The 18012-nt window shown below is 43.8% G+C and overlaps 1 protein-coding gene across 2 annotated transcripts in view; it reads right to left on the bottom strand.

Annotated features, from left to right (window-relative positions):
- ZSWIM6 (zinc finger SWIM-type containing 6) overlaps positions 1–4250 on the bottom strand; it is a gene marked incomplete at its 5' end in the record, with an annotated part of 105460 nt that extends 101210 nt beyond the window's left edge. The window contains one exon of one of the 2 annotated variants that reach the window (XM_084224911.1): positions 3720–4250. In XM_084224911.1, the coding sequence (XP_084081037.1) occupies positions 3720–4233 (514 nt within the window). The remainder of the gene's footprint in view (positions 1–3719) is intronic. The other variant, XM_084224910.1, reaches the window with a different exon arrangement.
- Positions 4251–18012: the final 13762 nt, after the last annotated feature.

Here is an 18012-nt window from a genome sequence, read left to right as displayed (position 1 = left end):
GCTGTGGTGAGTGCCAGTCAATGAATTCTTTATATTTTCCTTCCCTAGGAGTCCCCTCCCTCCAACTCTCTCTCTTACCATTCATACCTAAAAGCATGACTTACCACAGTCATAGAGCCTTAGGCTACCATGGAAAGGGCTCTAACTCCTTCAAGAAAGGCCTGTATGAGTAAGCAGGGTCTACACAACAAATACAAACCTACCTCAAATTACCAACAAACAGGGATACTGTAGGAATACTTGTATGACATGTCAAAAAAGTCTCAAGTACTTCTAATGTGGCTGCAGCAGTGAAGCTGAGTTTTACAGCACCACAGCCAAGGCAACCTCTGTCTTTCCCCAAGCAAGAGTCATACCAGCAGAGGCACAGGGGTTTATTTCTTCTCTTAGAATAGCTGCATTAAGGGCTCTCGCCAGGTCAGCTGTGCTATTGAGGGATCACACCTCTTCTAACCTTGACAGCCACAGCTGTGACGACAATACAGTACTGTGTACTAATTCAGGACTAACCTCAGAAACCAAATATACACTTCGCCATCTAAAACTGTCTGCTTGCTCCTGGACTTTTCAAAATTTGGCCAAATGAAACAGAGTCAATTTCTATTTTTCCTTCCAGATTGTTGCATTTACTCATAAAGTGCTTTCTTATTTAGACTTTAATTTTTACTAAAAATACTTGGTTTGAAATAAGTTAAACACACGCATGGTAAAAGAGTTGCTTTATGCAGTTGGGAAGGTTTGCTTTAGGAACCTGCATTCTCTGGCTCTTTTGAAATATACTAAAAAAGAAAAACTTTCATGTCCAGTTGAAGCATATTAAAAAGATATAAATACATCAATACGTTAGATGGAAATTGAATTCTGAAGCCATCTTCTTTGGAGAAAAGCCTTTCAAAATTAAGTGATGCTAATTATTATGCTAGGACAGCACCAATAAACTACAAAATAGGCTAGCAGAGAACCTTACTGCCTGATTACCAAGGAGGTTATTTGTGTGTATCACTAATATCATCTACATTTGTAGACGTGTGTACATTTGCATATCACTACATCATCTTCATTTGATTTCAGATTTTCTTTACAACAAGATAACACACAAGAGATTAAGTTGGTAGGCATGAAGGAGGATCACATGAAGATTTTTAGCAAACCTTAGATACAAGGTTTGGGAAATCTTTCTGTTTAAGATTATTTACCATGATAAAATAGCCAGAATGTTTATTTACGGCTAGACTGAAAAACTTAAAATGTAAAATTCAGAAGCAAATGGTGACATTTAACTACCGCTGAACCAAAATTTATGTATCTCTCAAATCAAGTCCCGCATTCCCTGTTTATAGTAATACTTCAGGTTACAAATAGGGCTGTTGGAACTGATATGTAATAAAATATATTTTGTCCAATAACTGCACTTTTCAATAGTTCAATAGTAAACATTTACAGAGTTTCCATTACTCACACTGCAAAGAGCATAAGTTCACATTTATATGGTTACTAAACATGGACTTACATAAACTTAATTCTAAGTTTTCAGCAGTGCCAGATATTCAGCTGTATTATATTGAACCAATTCCATTCTCTGCCCAACATAACTCACTCTAGAGCAGAATCGCCTTTAACAGCTGCACCTTTCTGCTTCACTATGACTACCATGTCAGCAAGACCCCGGCATTAATGACACAGCTACCTACCCAAATTACACAAGAACTTTCCTACAGCAGGACCTACCCAAGTCCTCCACAACTCCCGCACCAAAGGCTTCTGTCAAAACAACTGACATCTTTCACATCACCAGTTTCCACTACTACTTTTGCAAGAATGTCAGAGGAGGCTCACATAAGGTTGGGGGGGAGGGGGGGAATACAACAAAGCAAATGTATTTTCAGCAGTAGGTACAGTACTTGCTTGAAATGTTTTTCAAGGTTCCAGAAAAAGCAGTCAAAACTTAAGTCGTATTCATGCATATGTTCTTTCTACATACTGACCCTTGCCAACATTACTCAATGCCCTCCTCTTTGAAGACACACAAAAAGTTACTTTTTTTCTTTCACAACTACTCACTGAGGCCTATTACACTGCTGAAAGCAAGCAAAGCAAAGTCCTCACTGGGTGTCTGCCTCCTAGAGAAGATTGCATTTTTTACTTATTGCCCCTTGGCTTTATTTTCACAGTGAATTCCTGGCTTAAATGCAATCAGCCAAGAAACCCTCCCTACGTGCACTCCTGTCATTCCTAATCGCTTGCAAACACAATCAAGTGCAAGCAAAAGGGAAAAAAATCTCAGCACTGCCAACCAAACTAAAAAAGCACTACTTCTGGTTTTGCCAGTCCTGAGCAACCACAAATGCATCTCAGACCCCTTGGAAAGAGTAAGTCAAAAGATCAAATTTAAAATAAACTTGATTTTAAAAAAATTAAATTAAAAAAAAAAAGTCCCCCTAGGCAGAAGAGAGGAGCATTGAGCCTAAGAGCAGAGTCTCATCTTCCCTTCGGAAAAAAAACCTGATAGCACATTTGCAAGGTGCCCGCCAAGTCAAACCCGCAGCAGGCAGCACCGAGATTTTGGGGGAGTGCGAAGGAGGGAATCCCGGCGCCCCACACACACAAAAACATACACAGAGAGCCGCCGCCGTCAACAAAAGGCGAGCAGCAGCCTCTTTTGTCTGTCTTCCCCTTTTAAGGGGAGGAGGAGGGGAAACGACAGAAAACTGAGAGGGGGGAAACAAAAAGAAAAAAAAAAAAGACGCAAATAAACATGAAAATGAGAACAAAGTGGCCGGGTCGCACAAAGAGCATCACCACCGGCGGAGGAGACTATCTGTCGGGGGCGGCTCCTCTTTCATTCAAGGAATGGAAGGGGAGCCGCCCCCGGCAGACAGCCCCCACAAAAGTGGGGGAATACCCACCTCTGCAGCCCTTTAAACACTGGCAGGGAGGAGTTAACCAAGGGAGCCCGCAGCGGGTGAAGAACAGCGGCAGGCGGCTGGGCTGGGGGTGAGGAAGAGGACGGGGGTATTGTTCCAGTAGGAGGAAGAGCTTCGTTTTCCCCCCCTTGTCACGAAGCCGCTCATCCTAAAGCAACCCCCCCAGTCGTACCACCCCCGGCGGGGCGAATCGCGCCCCCTCCCTCCGGCTCGTCGCCGCTGCCCTAGAAATGCCTTTGTTCGCGGATCCCCCCCGCACTCCCGCTGCCGGGGTCTCGCACCGCTTTTATGTCTTTATTTTGGACGGCGGTGCATTCCGCCCCCCCCCTCCCCCGCCGGCCGCCCTTCTGCTGATTCATTTCCACCAGCGGTCCCCCTCGGGATGGGGGGGGGCGGCATCTCCTCGCTATTGTGGCTCGAGGAAAAGCGATGACCCGGATTACCGGGGGTGGACGCCGGTAGGAGGGCACAGCCAAACGGGATTACACAGGCTGGATTACCGGGAGCGGGCACGGCGAGGTGCGGGGCTGCGAGTTAAAGGGACAGGCGGGAGCCGTGTCCGTGTCACGGAGGCAGGGAGCCACTGCGCGTCCCGGGCACGAGGGGGAGGAGACCGGCGGAGGAAGTTGCCCGGCCCACGGTACAGCCGGGGAGTGAAGGGTTCGCACAGGCCGGGCCGCAGACGGTAAACTGCAGCGGAGAGAGAGGGACGGCAAGCGGGTGACACGCAGGGGGAGACCCGCGGCCCCGAGCGGCGGCGGCCTGGCCCGGGAGCGGAACCGGCCGGTGACTCACCGACTTGCAGGACGTTATCGACGCAGCCGCCGTCGAGCAGAGCGATGCCCCTGCGGAAGGGCAGCCGGTTCTCGTCGGCGGCAGCGGCGGCGGTGGCGTCCATGGCCCCGCCAGGCGCGGCGGCGCCCCCGGGACCGGCGGCGGGATCCTCGGCGCCGGTGTTGAACGAGGAGTACATACAGATCTCCCTCTCGCTGCGGGGGAAGGACCAGTAGACGATCCTGCGCTGCACCGGCTCCGGAATCCGTTCGAACCGCTCCTCCACCCGCTGGAAGGGCCACTTCTCCGCCACCTTGCGAGCCGCAATGTCCAGCAGGGACTCGGGGCTCTGGGTCTTGCCGAGCGGCAGCAGCCCCAGGGCGGCGGCGGCAGCTGCGGAGGAGGGTCCGCCGCACAGCGCACCGCCGCCGGGCCCTGAGCCGCCCGCCCGCTGCCCCGGCCTGCAGCCCGAGCCATAGCCGGGTCTGCAGCAAAGGCGCTTGGCGGGGTGGGGGAGCTGACCGCGCTCCGCCATGATCGCGCCGCTTCTAAGCCGACAGCGGAAGTGGCTGTACCCTATAAACGGCTCCAGGAAGGCAGCGAGGGCCCGCGAGCCCCCGGGGACACGCCCCCCTCTGCCCTTATGTGGTGAAGAGGGCGGGGCCTCGGGGCCTCGCCGGCCGCGGGGGGCGTGGCCTTATGCAAATCGGCGTCACAACGTAAATAGAACGGGGGGGGGGGGGGGAAGAGGGAAGAGCGAAGGGGTGGCGCGCGCTTCACCCCCCCCCCCCCCCGCCCCCTCCTCCTTCCCAACCTCTTCTCCCGTTGATGTCACGCTCGCAAGCCCGGGCGCGCCCTCGCGCGCGTGGTGGGAAAGGGGGCGTGGCCGGCGGCGCCCCCGGCTCTGCCGCCATATAGGGAATGGAATGCGGGGGCGGGGCCGCCGCCGCGGCCTGAACCCGGTCACCTCTGCCGGGAAAGCCGGAGGGGCGGGGCGAGCCGCGCCTCGCCGACGGGAAGTACGGTACCGGCTGCGGCCGCGCCGCCGTGACAGGCCTACGCTCCTGCTTCAGAGACCGGCCGCAACAGGCGAAGCCCTTTGCGTCCGCCCCTGGATCAGGGGCCCAGATGCACAAGCTCTTGAGCTACACGAGTGAGGCGCGCTCTAAGACGTGTTGGTATTGAGTTTTGCGGGGAGTTTTATTTTCCTTCTATTAGCGGTAGTACGGTAAAGGTCGTCATCCCGGTGCGCACACCCGGTTGGCTCTGCAGATGTCAGGGCTTGGAAGCGCTCCGAGAGAGCCGAGACACAGGGCAGGGCAGCACGGACCCGCAATGACTCAACTGGAGGCGATGAAGGCGCCGTGTTTACCCAGGTGGGTCGTGACACAGCGGAGAGTCAGGGTGTTTTCGGTGATCTTTAAAAACCGTGCCGTTCGAATCCGTACCGGCGCCTCAAAGGATAGATAGATAGATAGATAGATAGATAGATAGATAGATAGATAGATAGATAGATAGATAGATAGATAGATAGATAGATAGATGGATGTATACATATGCTGAGGGTCCCGAGATGCGTGGCGCCAGGCTGCCCGCAGCGCGGAGCTGCTCCCGCCGCCGCTCCTGGAGCACCGACCGCATGGAAGTGCCGCACGGCAGGGATCGAGCGAGCGCAGCCCACAGCGCCTTTCTGCGCAGAGAGGCTGTGGGCTGCCTGTCATTGCAGAGCAACTGCGGTTGACTTCTGTTTCACTAATTAAATTTTAAAATAAATATGTTTGGGATTTTGGAATTTTATCTCGGAAATGGGATTACGCTTTCATGCTTCATGGTAGAGCTGTCGCCATTTCTTATTAACCGAATTTAAAACCAATTTTTTTTTAATTAATTAAATATTTCGGAACTATAGCTTGTCAGAGGCATTTTTTGGCGGCTCGCCGTTGAAAACAGCACTTACTTGGCCGGCGAGCGGCCCTTTGCTCGCATGCCGTGTCCTGCAGAAGCCGTAATTGGAGCGGCTTCTCTCCGGCAGGCTGGTTTTCCCAGGCAGACTACATTTTCCATGATGCAGCGCAAGCCGCCCCCAGCGGGGAGGCGGTTCCGTCAGGGAATGCGGCGGAGGAATGTCAAGCGTGCCCGGCATAAGATGTAAGCGGTGCAAACAACATCGCCTTCGCTCGAAACTTTGTCGTCTCCTTTTTGTTTGCACCAACCACACACACACACACACACACACCCCCCCCCACCGCCGACGGGAACAGGAGTTTATTTTGTAGTCAAGCGGTTGAAAAGCTTTGCAGAAACTGCATTTTCCATTAAAAGTGGGTGCGAAATTGAATGAAATTTATCAGACTCGCTGACCGATTTTTAAAGATTGGCAGAAACCTGAGATGGTTTAGAATTTGCACGTATTGGGAAGGGGGGGAGTGTATGCTTTTAAACTTCTAAACAGTAGCGGTTCTTGGAAATTTCACGGGTAATGAAAATTTTACATCTAGGTGTAGACCTGTGCTTTTGGTGGGGGGGAAGATTAGGGTTGGTTTTTTACTTTTGTGTTTGTTTGTTTCTTTTTGTGGTTTTGTTTTTATTTTTATTTTTATTTTTCTGCTGCCAGTTGCTGATTCTAAGAAAATGATGGATGCTTTTTAACCAAGTAGCTTAAAATGCAGAATTATTTTCTGCTCAGTTTGGTTGGTGGATTTTTTTTTTGTTTGGTGGTGGTTTTTTGGGTTTGTTTGTTTGTTTGTTTGCTTGTTTGTTTCTTCTTGTTGTTGGTTTGGTTTTTTGTTGTATATACTATAAGCTTGGGTTTTTTTTCCTTTGGGATCATGAAACCTACCTTCTGTGTAAGAAATGAGTTTAAACTGATAATTGTGTTTCTTGCTATGGACTTCACAAAATAGTTACTCTTGAGATGTCAGTTTCATAAATTCATAGATAGCTTGCTGGAGTATTAACTGTCTTGTTTCTCATTTTAGGCATGTTTTATAAATGTTCTGCTGGATTTATAAACTTAACTCCAACAGAATTTTGGAAGTGTTAGGGAGCCTGAATGCTGCAGACTAGAGATGAACTTGTAGTGCTTTCTTTTACTGTTAATATGGTTTTCATCTCTGCATTTCTGAGAGCAGGGATTTTAAATATGTAGACAGTAGGAAAAAAGGAAAAAAAAAGAACTTCATGACTGCATGTGTGTGAGAGGAGAGGAAAATTATTTTTCACTCCATCACTTATTCATGAATAATGATTGTTCATATGTCAAAGCAATTTTTCTTCTCTGTTCTACCACTATTTCTGCTTTAAATAATTATCTAGCAAGTCAGTAAAGATACTCTTCCAAATTGGGTAATGGCTGTTCTTTACCAGGTCTTAGCCACCTGCTGCAATAAATATAACACTGATGCTACTAGAAGAATTCTTCACATGGTTGAGAAACTTTATAAAAACCAAAAAAGAGTGAGAAGAGTGACAATGAACAACAAATCATCCCTTATAAATTAACCTATGTGTCAGTTATCTCAACTTAGTCTTTCTTCTTTCTTTACAGATCTGGGCAGAAATTTTTAAATTCACTAAAGAAATCCCAGAAAAAAGCAGGTGGAAGAGCTCATGGATCCACCTGTTTCTTCTGTCTACCACTTATCAAGAGTATCTACTTCCTATTGAGTCTGTGTATGTTAACAGATACACAGAGTGCTAATCTTACACAGAGTACTAATCTTTTTAGTTTCTGGGCTAGGGAGCAGACAAGGAAGCAAGAGGCATCTTTGCTCTTCTCATGCTGCCACAGGCACCAAATGTGCTGCACTCTAGGCTCCAGCTGCACCAGCGTAGCACTTGAACAACTTGCAAATTTTCATCTGAGGCTGAATTTTTGTCCTGCCAGGTTTGCCCCAAGTTCCCTCCACTTTCTGAAAGCAAGTGGGAAGATGTGTTAACTCCAGAGAAGAAATTAGGAAGCGTTAAAGCCATATCTAAGCTATTTTAATTGCTAGTTAGTTTTTTCTTTCAGTGTATGTTCTGGAGGGAAGACCTTACCGAGCTGAGCATTTTTTGCTTCTGTTTCCATTTCACTGTTTTGGGAAGTTTCTATTCCAGAGCTACAGAGAGAGGAAGGAATGGCTGCAAAACAGCAAGCTTAACTTGGCTAACTTCCTGCATGTAATAAAAGGCTATTCTGTGAGCTGCTTGGAAAAGCACCCTTGGCCACCATGCAGTGAAATTCCTTCCTAATAATCTTTTCAGAGCATTAGGCCAGTTGCAGTCAGTTTTGCTCATTACAGTAAAGTATAAAAGGCTTGAGCATTCCACCACTTGTGCTAATCTAAAAGGAAGGTCACATACAGCTGCACAGTTGTCTTTGTGTGAAACACACCAAGGTCTAAATGTAGAAAAATGATGGCAGGCGACATAATGCTGGCAAACGTAAGTCACCCCAGTGGTTAAATCTTATCAGGAAAGATGAGACTTGACATTCCTGCATTGAAGCTGAACAAGGGTCTGGATTCATGCACTGCATAAAATATTTTAAACTCTAAGAGGGTAGGAGGTCAAAGACAAAGAAGGAGACTTGGGAATGGAGGCTGGAGGGTTCTTGGAGCTAAAGCTATAAGGGAAAAAAAGCAAGAAAAATTGAGGAGATGGACTAAAGTAACCAAAACAGGAAAGAACGATAGGCCTACTGGATTTACAATGCTGAACCAAATCTTTTTAAACCTGTTTCTGTGTGCCTTATTAGATAACAAAGGGTTTCATTTCTTGGAAGAAGGCTATAGGTTTTACAGATAACAAATGTATTCGAACACTGTGTGAAAGCTTGAAAAACACTGCTGTATGTAAAGGTAGTGAATATCACTGTATTTTTCAGTGTAGTGAAACTGGGAATTCAAATGCAGGAAAGGCAGACAGAAGTGGTGAGTGTTGATGAAATTACCATCTAAAGATCGGTTGGTGAAGAAAACAGTGTAGTTGGTCACTGTCTTCAGTTTTACAATGTTTTCATAAAACAGTTTCTTTCATTAGGTTCAGAGACTATTTTTAATTTAAAGCCTAAAAAAAAGAACTTTTGCCTTTTGCTAGCCTTTTAAATCAAATACTCTAGGATAAATATTGCCAGCTCTTTAGAGTTTCTCTGTTGAAGTGGAAATAAACTGGCAGCACCAAATGAGTCCTTTCAAAGTGCAGCTTTTTATTTTGATTAAATTCCTTGTTGATTCTAAAACTGGAGTCAGAGACTAGACTCTAAAAGCGTTTAGGAAAATTTACTTTAAATACTAAGTGTATTTTGCCAGTTTTCTAGAACAATTAAAAGAAACAAACATCTAAAGCTGAACTAAATTCTCTTGACATTAATTTCTGTGTCCTCTGCCTTTCTGTGGCTTGATACTTAATGTATGAAGTCATTCTCAGATGGACTGAAGGGGAAGGCATTGTTTGTGCCATAGTCCCAGAGCTGTGTGAATTAATGCTGCTCTGTATTTCCTCAAGGACTGAGCACATTCAGTTTACATTTATTGAGAATAGATCCTGGGAATGAATAATTTCTTCCTTATAAGGAGCCTTACATTGAGATATCTTTTGGGGCAGTTTAGCTCACTACTAAGTCACTAGGGATAAAAGCATCACTGTTACAAGTAAAATGATAATGTGCAAGTAAAATGATAAGTTGCAATTCCTAAAATTAAATGTGTTGCAGTCATTTAGATGGTTCAGAATATTGAGATCTTGGAAGACTAAAGGAATAAGAGCGTCTCACCTTTCTTCAGACTTAACATTTGCATAAAGTCAAAAGGAGAAAGTCTTGTCTCAGAGGGAACTCTGGATTTAGTGTCTCTCTGGGTTTGTTGTGACCTTATTTAGATCTGAGTTGCAAAATTTCTGAATACCCAATGTAAAAGCAGTATATTACCCTCACAAGTCTTTGTAAATGTTATTTTAAAAGTATTATTTTTTCCTAATATTGAAATAAAATAATTTTATTAAAATATTGGATATTAAAACATCTTTCTTCATTTATTCTCTCTTTTTAGTGCAAATACATAGACTTAATTGTGATTAAGTGATTTAAAAAAAACAGTTCCTGAAAACTTCTGGTCAGACATTCTCCACCAAAAATGGCATAGGCTGGTCTAGAAGTTATCCGGTGCAAAATGCCATTGTTTGGTTTACCAGCATGTGTAGGAATACAAATACACAGAAATTGAAATGGGCTGGTCCTTTAAAAGGGAGCATTAGGCCACTGCTTTCTTGTGGACAAGCATGCTACATGAACAACTTCCCCTTTTTATCTTCTTGGGCTTTTTCTCCCTTTTAATTGCACTTTAGTCTTCCTTGCATTGGACCAAGGAACTACTTAGCAGTGTCAGGCCCAGTAATTCTTGGGCAGAAACTCTGCATGAAGGACATGAAAACCTTAATCTGATATTGTCTTGAAGTAAAAGACATTGCTTACCTAAATTTTAACCTATAGCAAAGAAAGAGAAATTACATAAACTAAAATTTTTAGAAGAACTTTTCCACATGCTAAGTGCTGTTATAATGATTTTTGAAATGGCTTTAAATAAAAAACAAAAAAAAAAAAAAAACCTCAAACAAGTCAAAACCCTTCCTTCTCCCATTTCAAGGGTCACAGAATCATTTAGTTTGGAAAAGACTTCCAAGATCATCAAGTCCAGCCTTTTGAATGATCATCACCTTGTCAACTACACCATAGCATGAAGTGCCAGATCCAGTCATTTCTTGAACACTTCCATGGATGTTGACTCCACCACTTTCCTGAGCAGTCCATCCCAATGTTTGACAGCCCTTTAGTGGTGAAATTCTTTCTAATGTCCAACCTAAACCTCCCCTGGTGCAGCTTGAGACTCTGTGCTCTTGTCCTGTCACAGGTTGACTGGGAGAAGAGCCCGACTCCACCTGACTAAAACCTCCTTTCAGGCAGCTGTAAGGAGTGAAAAGGTCCCTCCCAAGCCTCCTTTTCTCCAGGGTAAACACCCCCAGCTCCCTCAGCCACTCAGGACTTGTGTTCCAGATCCTTCCTCTTCTCTGTTGCCCTTCTCTGGACCTGCTCCAGCACCTCAGTGTGCTTCCTGAATTGAGAGGCTCAGAATAGGATTTGAGATGCAGCCCCACCAGTGCTGAGTACCAGTGCTGACAATCCCTGCCCTGCTCCTGCTGCCCACACCATTGCTGATCCAGGCCAGGATGCCATTGCCCTTCTTGCCCACCTGGGCACAGCCTGGCTCATGTTCAGCTGCTGTCACCAGCACCCCCAGGTCCTTTCCAGCCCCTCTGCCCCAGCCTGTGGAGCTGCCTGGGGTTGTTGTGACCCAAGGGCAGGACCCAGCACTGGGCCTTGTTGAACCACACCCCAGTGGCCTCAGCCATGATCCAGCCTGCCCAGATCCCTCTGCAGAGCCTTCCTGCCCCCCAGCAGATCAGCACTTAACACACAACTTGTTATCGATGAATTTACTGAGAATGCACTCAACCCCCTCACCCAGATCATCAAAAAATATATTAAACAGAACTGGTCCCTTTACTGGCATCCTTCCCCACCTTCTGGGCCTGGCCAGTCCAGCAAAGGGTGTACCTGTCCACTGCTGTGGGAGAATGCTGTGGGAGACAGAATCAAGGGCTTTGCTGAAGTCCAAGTAGGCTGCATCCACAGCCCCTCCCACATCCACTAGGCAGGTCAGTCACCTGGTTTTCAATGGAGATCAGTTTGGTCAGGTGGGACCTGCCTTTCCTAAAGCTATTCGGAGTGGGCCTGACCCCTTGGTTATTCTGTGTGTGCCATGGGATTGTATCTAAGACGATCTGTTCCATTGTCTTGCTGGGTGCTGAAGTCAGGCTGACAGGCTGGAGTTGCCTGGATCAGAGTTCCAGCCCTTTCTGTGGATGGACATCATGCTGGCCAGCCTTCAGTCATCTCTGGCATCTCCAGACTTCCCTGATTAGCCAGGACTGGCTAGGAGGTCCGAGTCCAGATTAATGTCTGACGGCAAGAGAGCCGAACATACAAGGGGACAGCTTACATATGCCAAAACCTGGAGCTCTGGCTCCTCCCGTAGAGATGGGGTGCCTTTCAGTAGGATCCATGCTGTGCTGGTGTACCCTTGTCTCCAGCAGCACAGCCAAGGCAGTCCTAGGAAGAGGAAAGTATAGCTAACTGGACAGCAATCTCTCTGGCTGCCAATATTCTGTGAACTTCTCAGCCTACATGAATTATAACTGAGGACCTGCAGAAAGTATGGAGGCAAAGAAAAGGCTGAGATGGGTAAGCAACACTATAATGGCTCCTGTTGTAACAACTGTCATTTTTTAAAAAAGCTCGGGTACAATACCTGCTTCATCTTACTTGTTTCCTTAGTAATTCCATTTAGCAAGCTGGGGAAAATGAGCTGGACTATAATTTTTTTTTCTTAATCTCTGTGTAAAATTTGGTTCCAACTGATACTTAAATTCTTAGTTTAGAGGTATTTGCAAACCTGTCTCTAGCTTTCCTGGGACTGAAACACCCAATCAAGATTTACAGACAACACTTTTCTTGGGTTGTATCAGAGACAAACTCACAAGGTAGTGCTGTAAGTACCAGGGCGTCTGAATAGTTAAGGCACCCTTTGAAACGAAGAGACCAAGGTTTTTCTGTGTGATAAAAGAATTACACTGTGCTGTCTTGTCATTTATTTGGTCAAAAAGGGACTGTATGCTGAGGAATAGTTAATAAAGACCAAATCAAGGATATAACATTTTGAGGGGTTGTTTTCCCAATTTCTTTCTCCCAACCCAGATTATATCTTATATTTGTAAAACCTGGGCTTTTGTCTCAAAACTTTAGAAAGTATTTAAAATTTTGTAGCCCAAGTGCTAATTAGAGTGGTGTGTACTTGTTTTGCCAATCTATCCCTGCAACACTGGCTGAACCGTGGAATACTGCATCTGTTCAGAGCAGTCAACTTTCAAGGTTAAACACGGCTTACTAACATATATCTTGGGTGACACTGATATACTTTCACTTGTATTTTGTATCCCAGCTGAAAGTATTTTCATTATCTGGTTGCCTGTTTCTATCCCTTCTTTTTCTTTCTCATCTTCCTTTGCCTGTACTTTGCTGTTGCTAGTCCATTGTATATTCTGTCCCTATTAAAGAGAAAAAATGGGTACATTTTCCAACCACTTGCCTTCTTCTTCCTAGTCTTCCTGTTGTGCAGTCTTGGAAATGGTACTGGAGCTAATATGTCAAGCTAAGCCTTGTAATCAAATTCAGAAGATAGAAATAAGCTATGGTTAGAGCCGTCGGTAAAATTTTGTCAGAGAAACCAGTACTTCCTTTTACTTCACTACCTTCAAAGACTTCACTGGAATCCCTTTCTTAGAGCAGAGATTTAGGTTCTTTTCTACTGGTCTGTGACTAGACAACATTTAACTTTTGAAGTTGCTCTGAATAAAAACATGTAATTTTTGAAGTTGCTTTGAATAGAAAGCGATAACTTTTTGTTGTTTGTTTGTTTTCTGCTCCAGGTATTAAGATGAACCAAGAGATACACCTCTGCTGCACTTCAACACTTGGAATAACAGTGGCACAATGTGGTCTTACACTTCTGGAAAATTAGTGTGGCAGGTTTACCACTAAAAAGGAAAGGACCCCATGCTTCTTTGCTTTAATAAATTATTCAGGACTCATGGGACAGCTGTCCTATTGCCAGACACTGTCCTCTGCTGGGCTGTATTGGGGTCCTTCAGGGGGAATAGATACAAGCACTGTGTGTGGTGTGGTTCAAACACTGCAGCACATACTGAGTCAGTGTCTGCAAGCTTAGGCAGATGTCTCCATCAGTCATCCTGCAGATGTTATGACCCATGAGCAGAAGGGGTAGAAATCTCTTCTGGTGTGTCACATAAAATGTATTTTTTAGTGGTTCCAAAAATGGAGCCTCTGGGCAAAGACCTGGGCAAAGCCTCTGAATTCCTCCAGTTGTAGTAAAGGTCCAGTGTCACATTACTGTTCCAGCCTAAGATGACAGAAGACTAGCTCTAGGAAGAATATTCTCCTAACTCAGAATTGCTTCCCAGTCAGTAATTTTAATATGTGATTCTGAGAGCTTTGTTACAGACAGCACCAAAAAAAATTTGTTCTTATGATTTCAGTGGTTCTGAGAAGCAGCAGCAGCGCAGCCTGAGCATGGTTTTCACCACATTTGGGACAACAGTCCAGGCACCAAAATCAACCATGTGCACACTTGGATGACCGGATTTGCACCCTGCTCTGATTTTCAGTTTATCTCTGTGACCATAAAGTCTTCTATTCTTTTAAAACAAAATTTTGCTTGCTGCAGATGAATGGATGCTTTTGAAGCTCACTAGAAAAGCTAGAGGTCTTTTCTTTCAAAAGAAAACAAGAAATCACTAGGATATGAAGGGTGAAAAACTGAGGAAGAGAAGGGCAGAGCTAGAGTAAGTTTTGAGGGGATAAATTTAAAAACACAATTCCTTACCAGCTCCCCCTTTTAAATGGTATTTACCACTAGGGAAATATGGATCCACCCTGGACTGATTGTTGCATCAGGCAAATCCTCCATAAATAGCTCTGAGCCTTGCAAAATCTGCAGTTTTCTCTTCCAATAATTGATACTCTGGTGACAACTTCCACCTGCTACTTACGAGTCGCAGTCACCACATCTGCTAAGGGAGAGAAGGCAACTTCTCCCTTTGCTCAGAATGTATTGTCTTCTCTGCAGTGGTAGTCCTAGGAGTGAAAATTTGCTACTAGGTTTGAGCACTTCTTAGAAGGTGTACTTTGAAAATACACTATTTGGAAATGAAACCTGCAATCTCTGCTTACTCAGAGTTTAAGCATAAATGAAGAGGAACCACTTTAACAGTACCTGGGGATTGGGCTAAATTGCATTATTTCCTGGGAATGAGGGTTTATTCCATACTGTTTACTAAATGAAGAGTATAACCATGGCAGCATTCAGGACATGGTCTATGAGGATCTGCCAGTGCAATTCTGAAATTAGCGTTCAAAAGACCCGTTTAAAAGTAGCTTGAGAACTGAAAAAGAATGTTTCAGACTACAGTCCATACGGGAATACACTTCAGTATCTGCAGCAAGAAAATTATGCAAAATTTAGCAGTTCAGTTTATGCTGATCTCAGCAGGAGACCATTTATATAGATCTTTGATGAGTGAAAGCATAATGGTATAAATACTAATATCCAGTGGTGATTCAGACCACATAACAGCTATAATTTTGTGTGAAGTATACCTAAGAAGTACAAATACTACTAACTTTTTATGATCAACAATAGTGCAAAGATAGATTAAATCTTTTTTCCAAGTTCACTTGGGGAAAAAAGTAAAGAATGACAATTCTTAGACAAGATGAAGGTTCTACTTCCTGTGTATAAAGAAGAAATTTGTGGGGTGAATGAGAAAGAAGGAGAATAATATAAAAGGAAGTTCTAGATCTGACTTGGTCCCCTGATATCCTAGTTAAACTTTGTCTAATAAATACTTTTTGCTGTTGCATGTTGTGATGTTCTTGCAGAAATCCTTTACACAGGAAGTTGTGGTCTGGCAGAATTAAAATTGATTGAATTGTAGCTTGCTTCTTCCTGTCTCTGCACAGGTCTCTACTTTCTGAAAGAAGCAGAGTCAACACAACTACACCTCTGTCATTGAGTCATGCCAGCTCTTCCAAGTAATGCTGATCAAAAATAGTTCTCTGGTTTTTCTGCCTTCACTTTTATCAGTGGTTAACATCACTGTTTTTGTTTAAGTCTATGTCTTCTTTTGTGTGCATCTGTCACTTAGCAGGACATGCATATTTATATAAATAAGTTCCACAAATCATGTAGGAAATGTGTAGGAAAATGCAGAACTGCAGACCTAACTTCTGAAAGTTGGTTTGATTTTAAGCTGGCCCTGCCCTCTAAACAGATGCTCAGAACAGTGATGGCTCTTAATTGCTACAACACACCATCTTGGGATAGCACATCAGGTAGTCTGGAAGTAGGAAATACTTTATGTGGAGTTGCTACTTCATGTAAGACAGTGCTGATGACAGTTGCATCTGCAGAGAACATGGCATCATTCCTTTCCCTTGCTACCCTCATAGGTAAATGTGATACATTTAGGGAGCAATAAGTTAGTCTTCAGAAGGATGGATCGATAGAAATTATGGAAATAATGCTATTGAAAAATCTGGCCTGATCCCTGGCTGCGCAGACAGTCTCTTCATATTTTTCCCAGGGTACCTGTCCTTCATTTCACATTCTCTATAAGCTTCCTTTTGTGTTTGGGCTTCTCCAGGAGCAAGTTGTTCATCCATGCAGATCTCCCAGTACTTTTGTCTGACTTCTTTTTTGCTGGGATAAATTGCTCCTGACTTGGAGGACCTTGACCCTTGAAGATTAACCAGCTTTCTTGGGCCACTCTTCCCTCCAGGATTCTATGCCCTGCTACTCTACCAAGCAGACCCCTGAAGAGGCCAAAGTCTGCTCTCCTGGAGTCCAGCGTAGAGAGCTTCTTGTGCGTCCTTCTCACTCAAACTCCACCATTTCATGGTCACTACATCCCAGCCTGTGCTTCAGCTTCACATTCCCTTCTTGTCAGCAAGAACGTGGTGCAGCATAGCGCCTCTGTCATTGGTATCATTTGGAGAAGCAAGTTATTATCAGTGCATCTCAGGAGCCTCCTGGTTGTTCCTCCAGCCAGTATTGGGGTGGTTGAAGTTCCCCATAAAGACTAGGGCTTGTGAATGCCCCGGTGTGTTTGAAACATCTGGGGAAATACCAAAATTTTATCACTTCACAAAATGACAAAACATATCCTATTCCAGCAATAACTCAGAAGTGTGCTAGCCATCAAAACTAATTTTAAAATAACACATTCAGATAACTTCAATTCAGTGTTTATATTAAAACTGAACAAGCAGCTATCTGTATTGCTACTGTTTTCAAAAATTTGAAACTGGGAAAGACAATCCAGAAGATTCGTTAAGAGTATTAGGAGTAAAAAGGGCAAAGAGGATAATCCAAATGATTATTGGGTAGCATCCATGTAGGCAAAAAAATTACAACTGATATATAAGCTTTTGAAGGGAATCAGTAGAGCTAATGTTTGTCAGTATGGGTATAGGAGAAACAGATCTGACTACAATTTTACTAACACACTGACCAAATACTGTTTACATGACAATACTGTAATATGTAATGTTTTGATTTCTTGAAAACATTCTTACTGCTGCGTAACACTTTTTATATATCATTGGATATTGATCCAATGATCAATATGACCTGCTAATTAGTAGAATATTGAGTAACTGGCAGCCAAAAACAGAGCAGTAAATGCAGGATCCTAACTGAGCAAGTATATTCATATTTGGGTTATTTTAGGAATTATTTTTTGCTATGAGTTATTTAATGTTTGTTTTAAATTATGTTTAAATTTTACAAAATTATTAGTGATACTCACAGATGACCCTAAAGGTTGGAGATATAATAAACAACAAAGCTAAGTCATTTATACAGATCAGATGGCTTTAATAAGTTGGGGGTGAAGAGACAAGTGTTTTGTGGATAACTATTAAAGTAAAATATTTGTGAACATAGAAAGCAGCATGTCCTTTTTACTCGTATATTTATGACCTTCACATTTAGTCTACCCATCAAATTCTAGCTCTTCAGAACAGACAAGACAGTCAAATAGGGAGCCACTGAAGGCCAGTTGAACAAGTTGTTCTAAGTAAAATTCTCCAGCAAACAGCCTTTTGTTTTAGGTGAGTCTAAGCCTTTAATTTGTTGTCCTGGTTTCCTTGTATATTTTGGTTCCAATCACCCCTAAAGTGTTCTGTTATATTACGTGCTTACACAATTTTATTTTGGTATCTCTGAGTAATGCTAAAACATCCCCATGCTATAAATTGACTCTACTTTTGAAATTTGAGCCAGTATTTTTAAATATGCCTTACACCTTAGATTCATGACTACTTCTGTTACCCTTTCTCTGTCTAGCATAGCCTTTTCACATGTACAGCTGTAACAAAAAAGGGAATAAAACCACATCTGCAGACAATTCCCTTAGTCTAATCATCAGTCATGTTATTGCAAAGCTAATGCTGCTGTTGCCTTTCTCATCATCAGAAACTTGTGTTTTGCTGGACCTAAGAAGAACAGAAAATGCTGGTTTTCTTCCTTTTTTTTTCTGTTCACAAGTTATTATTTGGGGATTTGGAGGAGGAGTGAAGAGATGCAGAGAGATTTGTCAAGAGAGGTAACAATGAATGGACTGTTAAATATGGTGGTTTGGT

The sequence above is a fragment of the Fringilla coelebs genome, assembly GCF_963513975.1.
Source record: "Fringilla coelebs genome assembly, chromosome: Z".
Taxonomy (NCBI): domain Eukaryota; kingdom Metazoa; phylum Chordata; class Aves; order Passeriformes; family Fringillidae; genus Fringilla; species Fringilla coelebs.
Note: the sequence above shows the minus strand (reverse complement) of the source record. Positions and strands in the feature narration are given on the sequence as shown.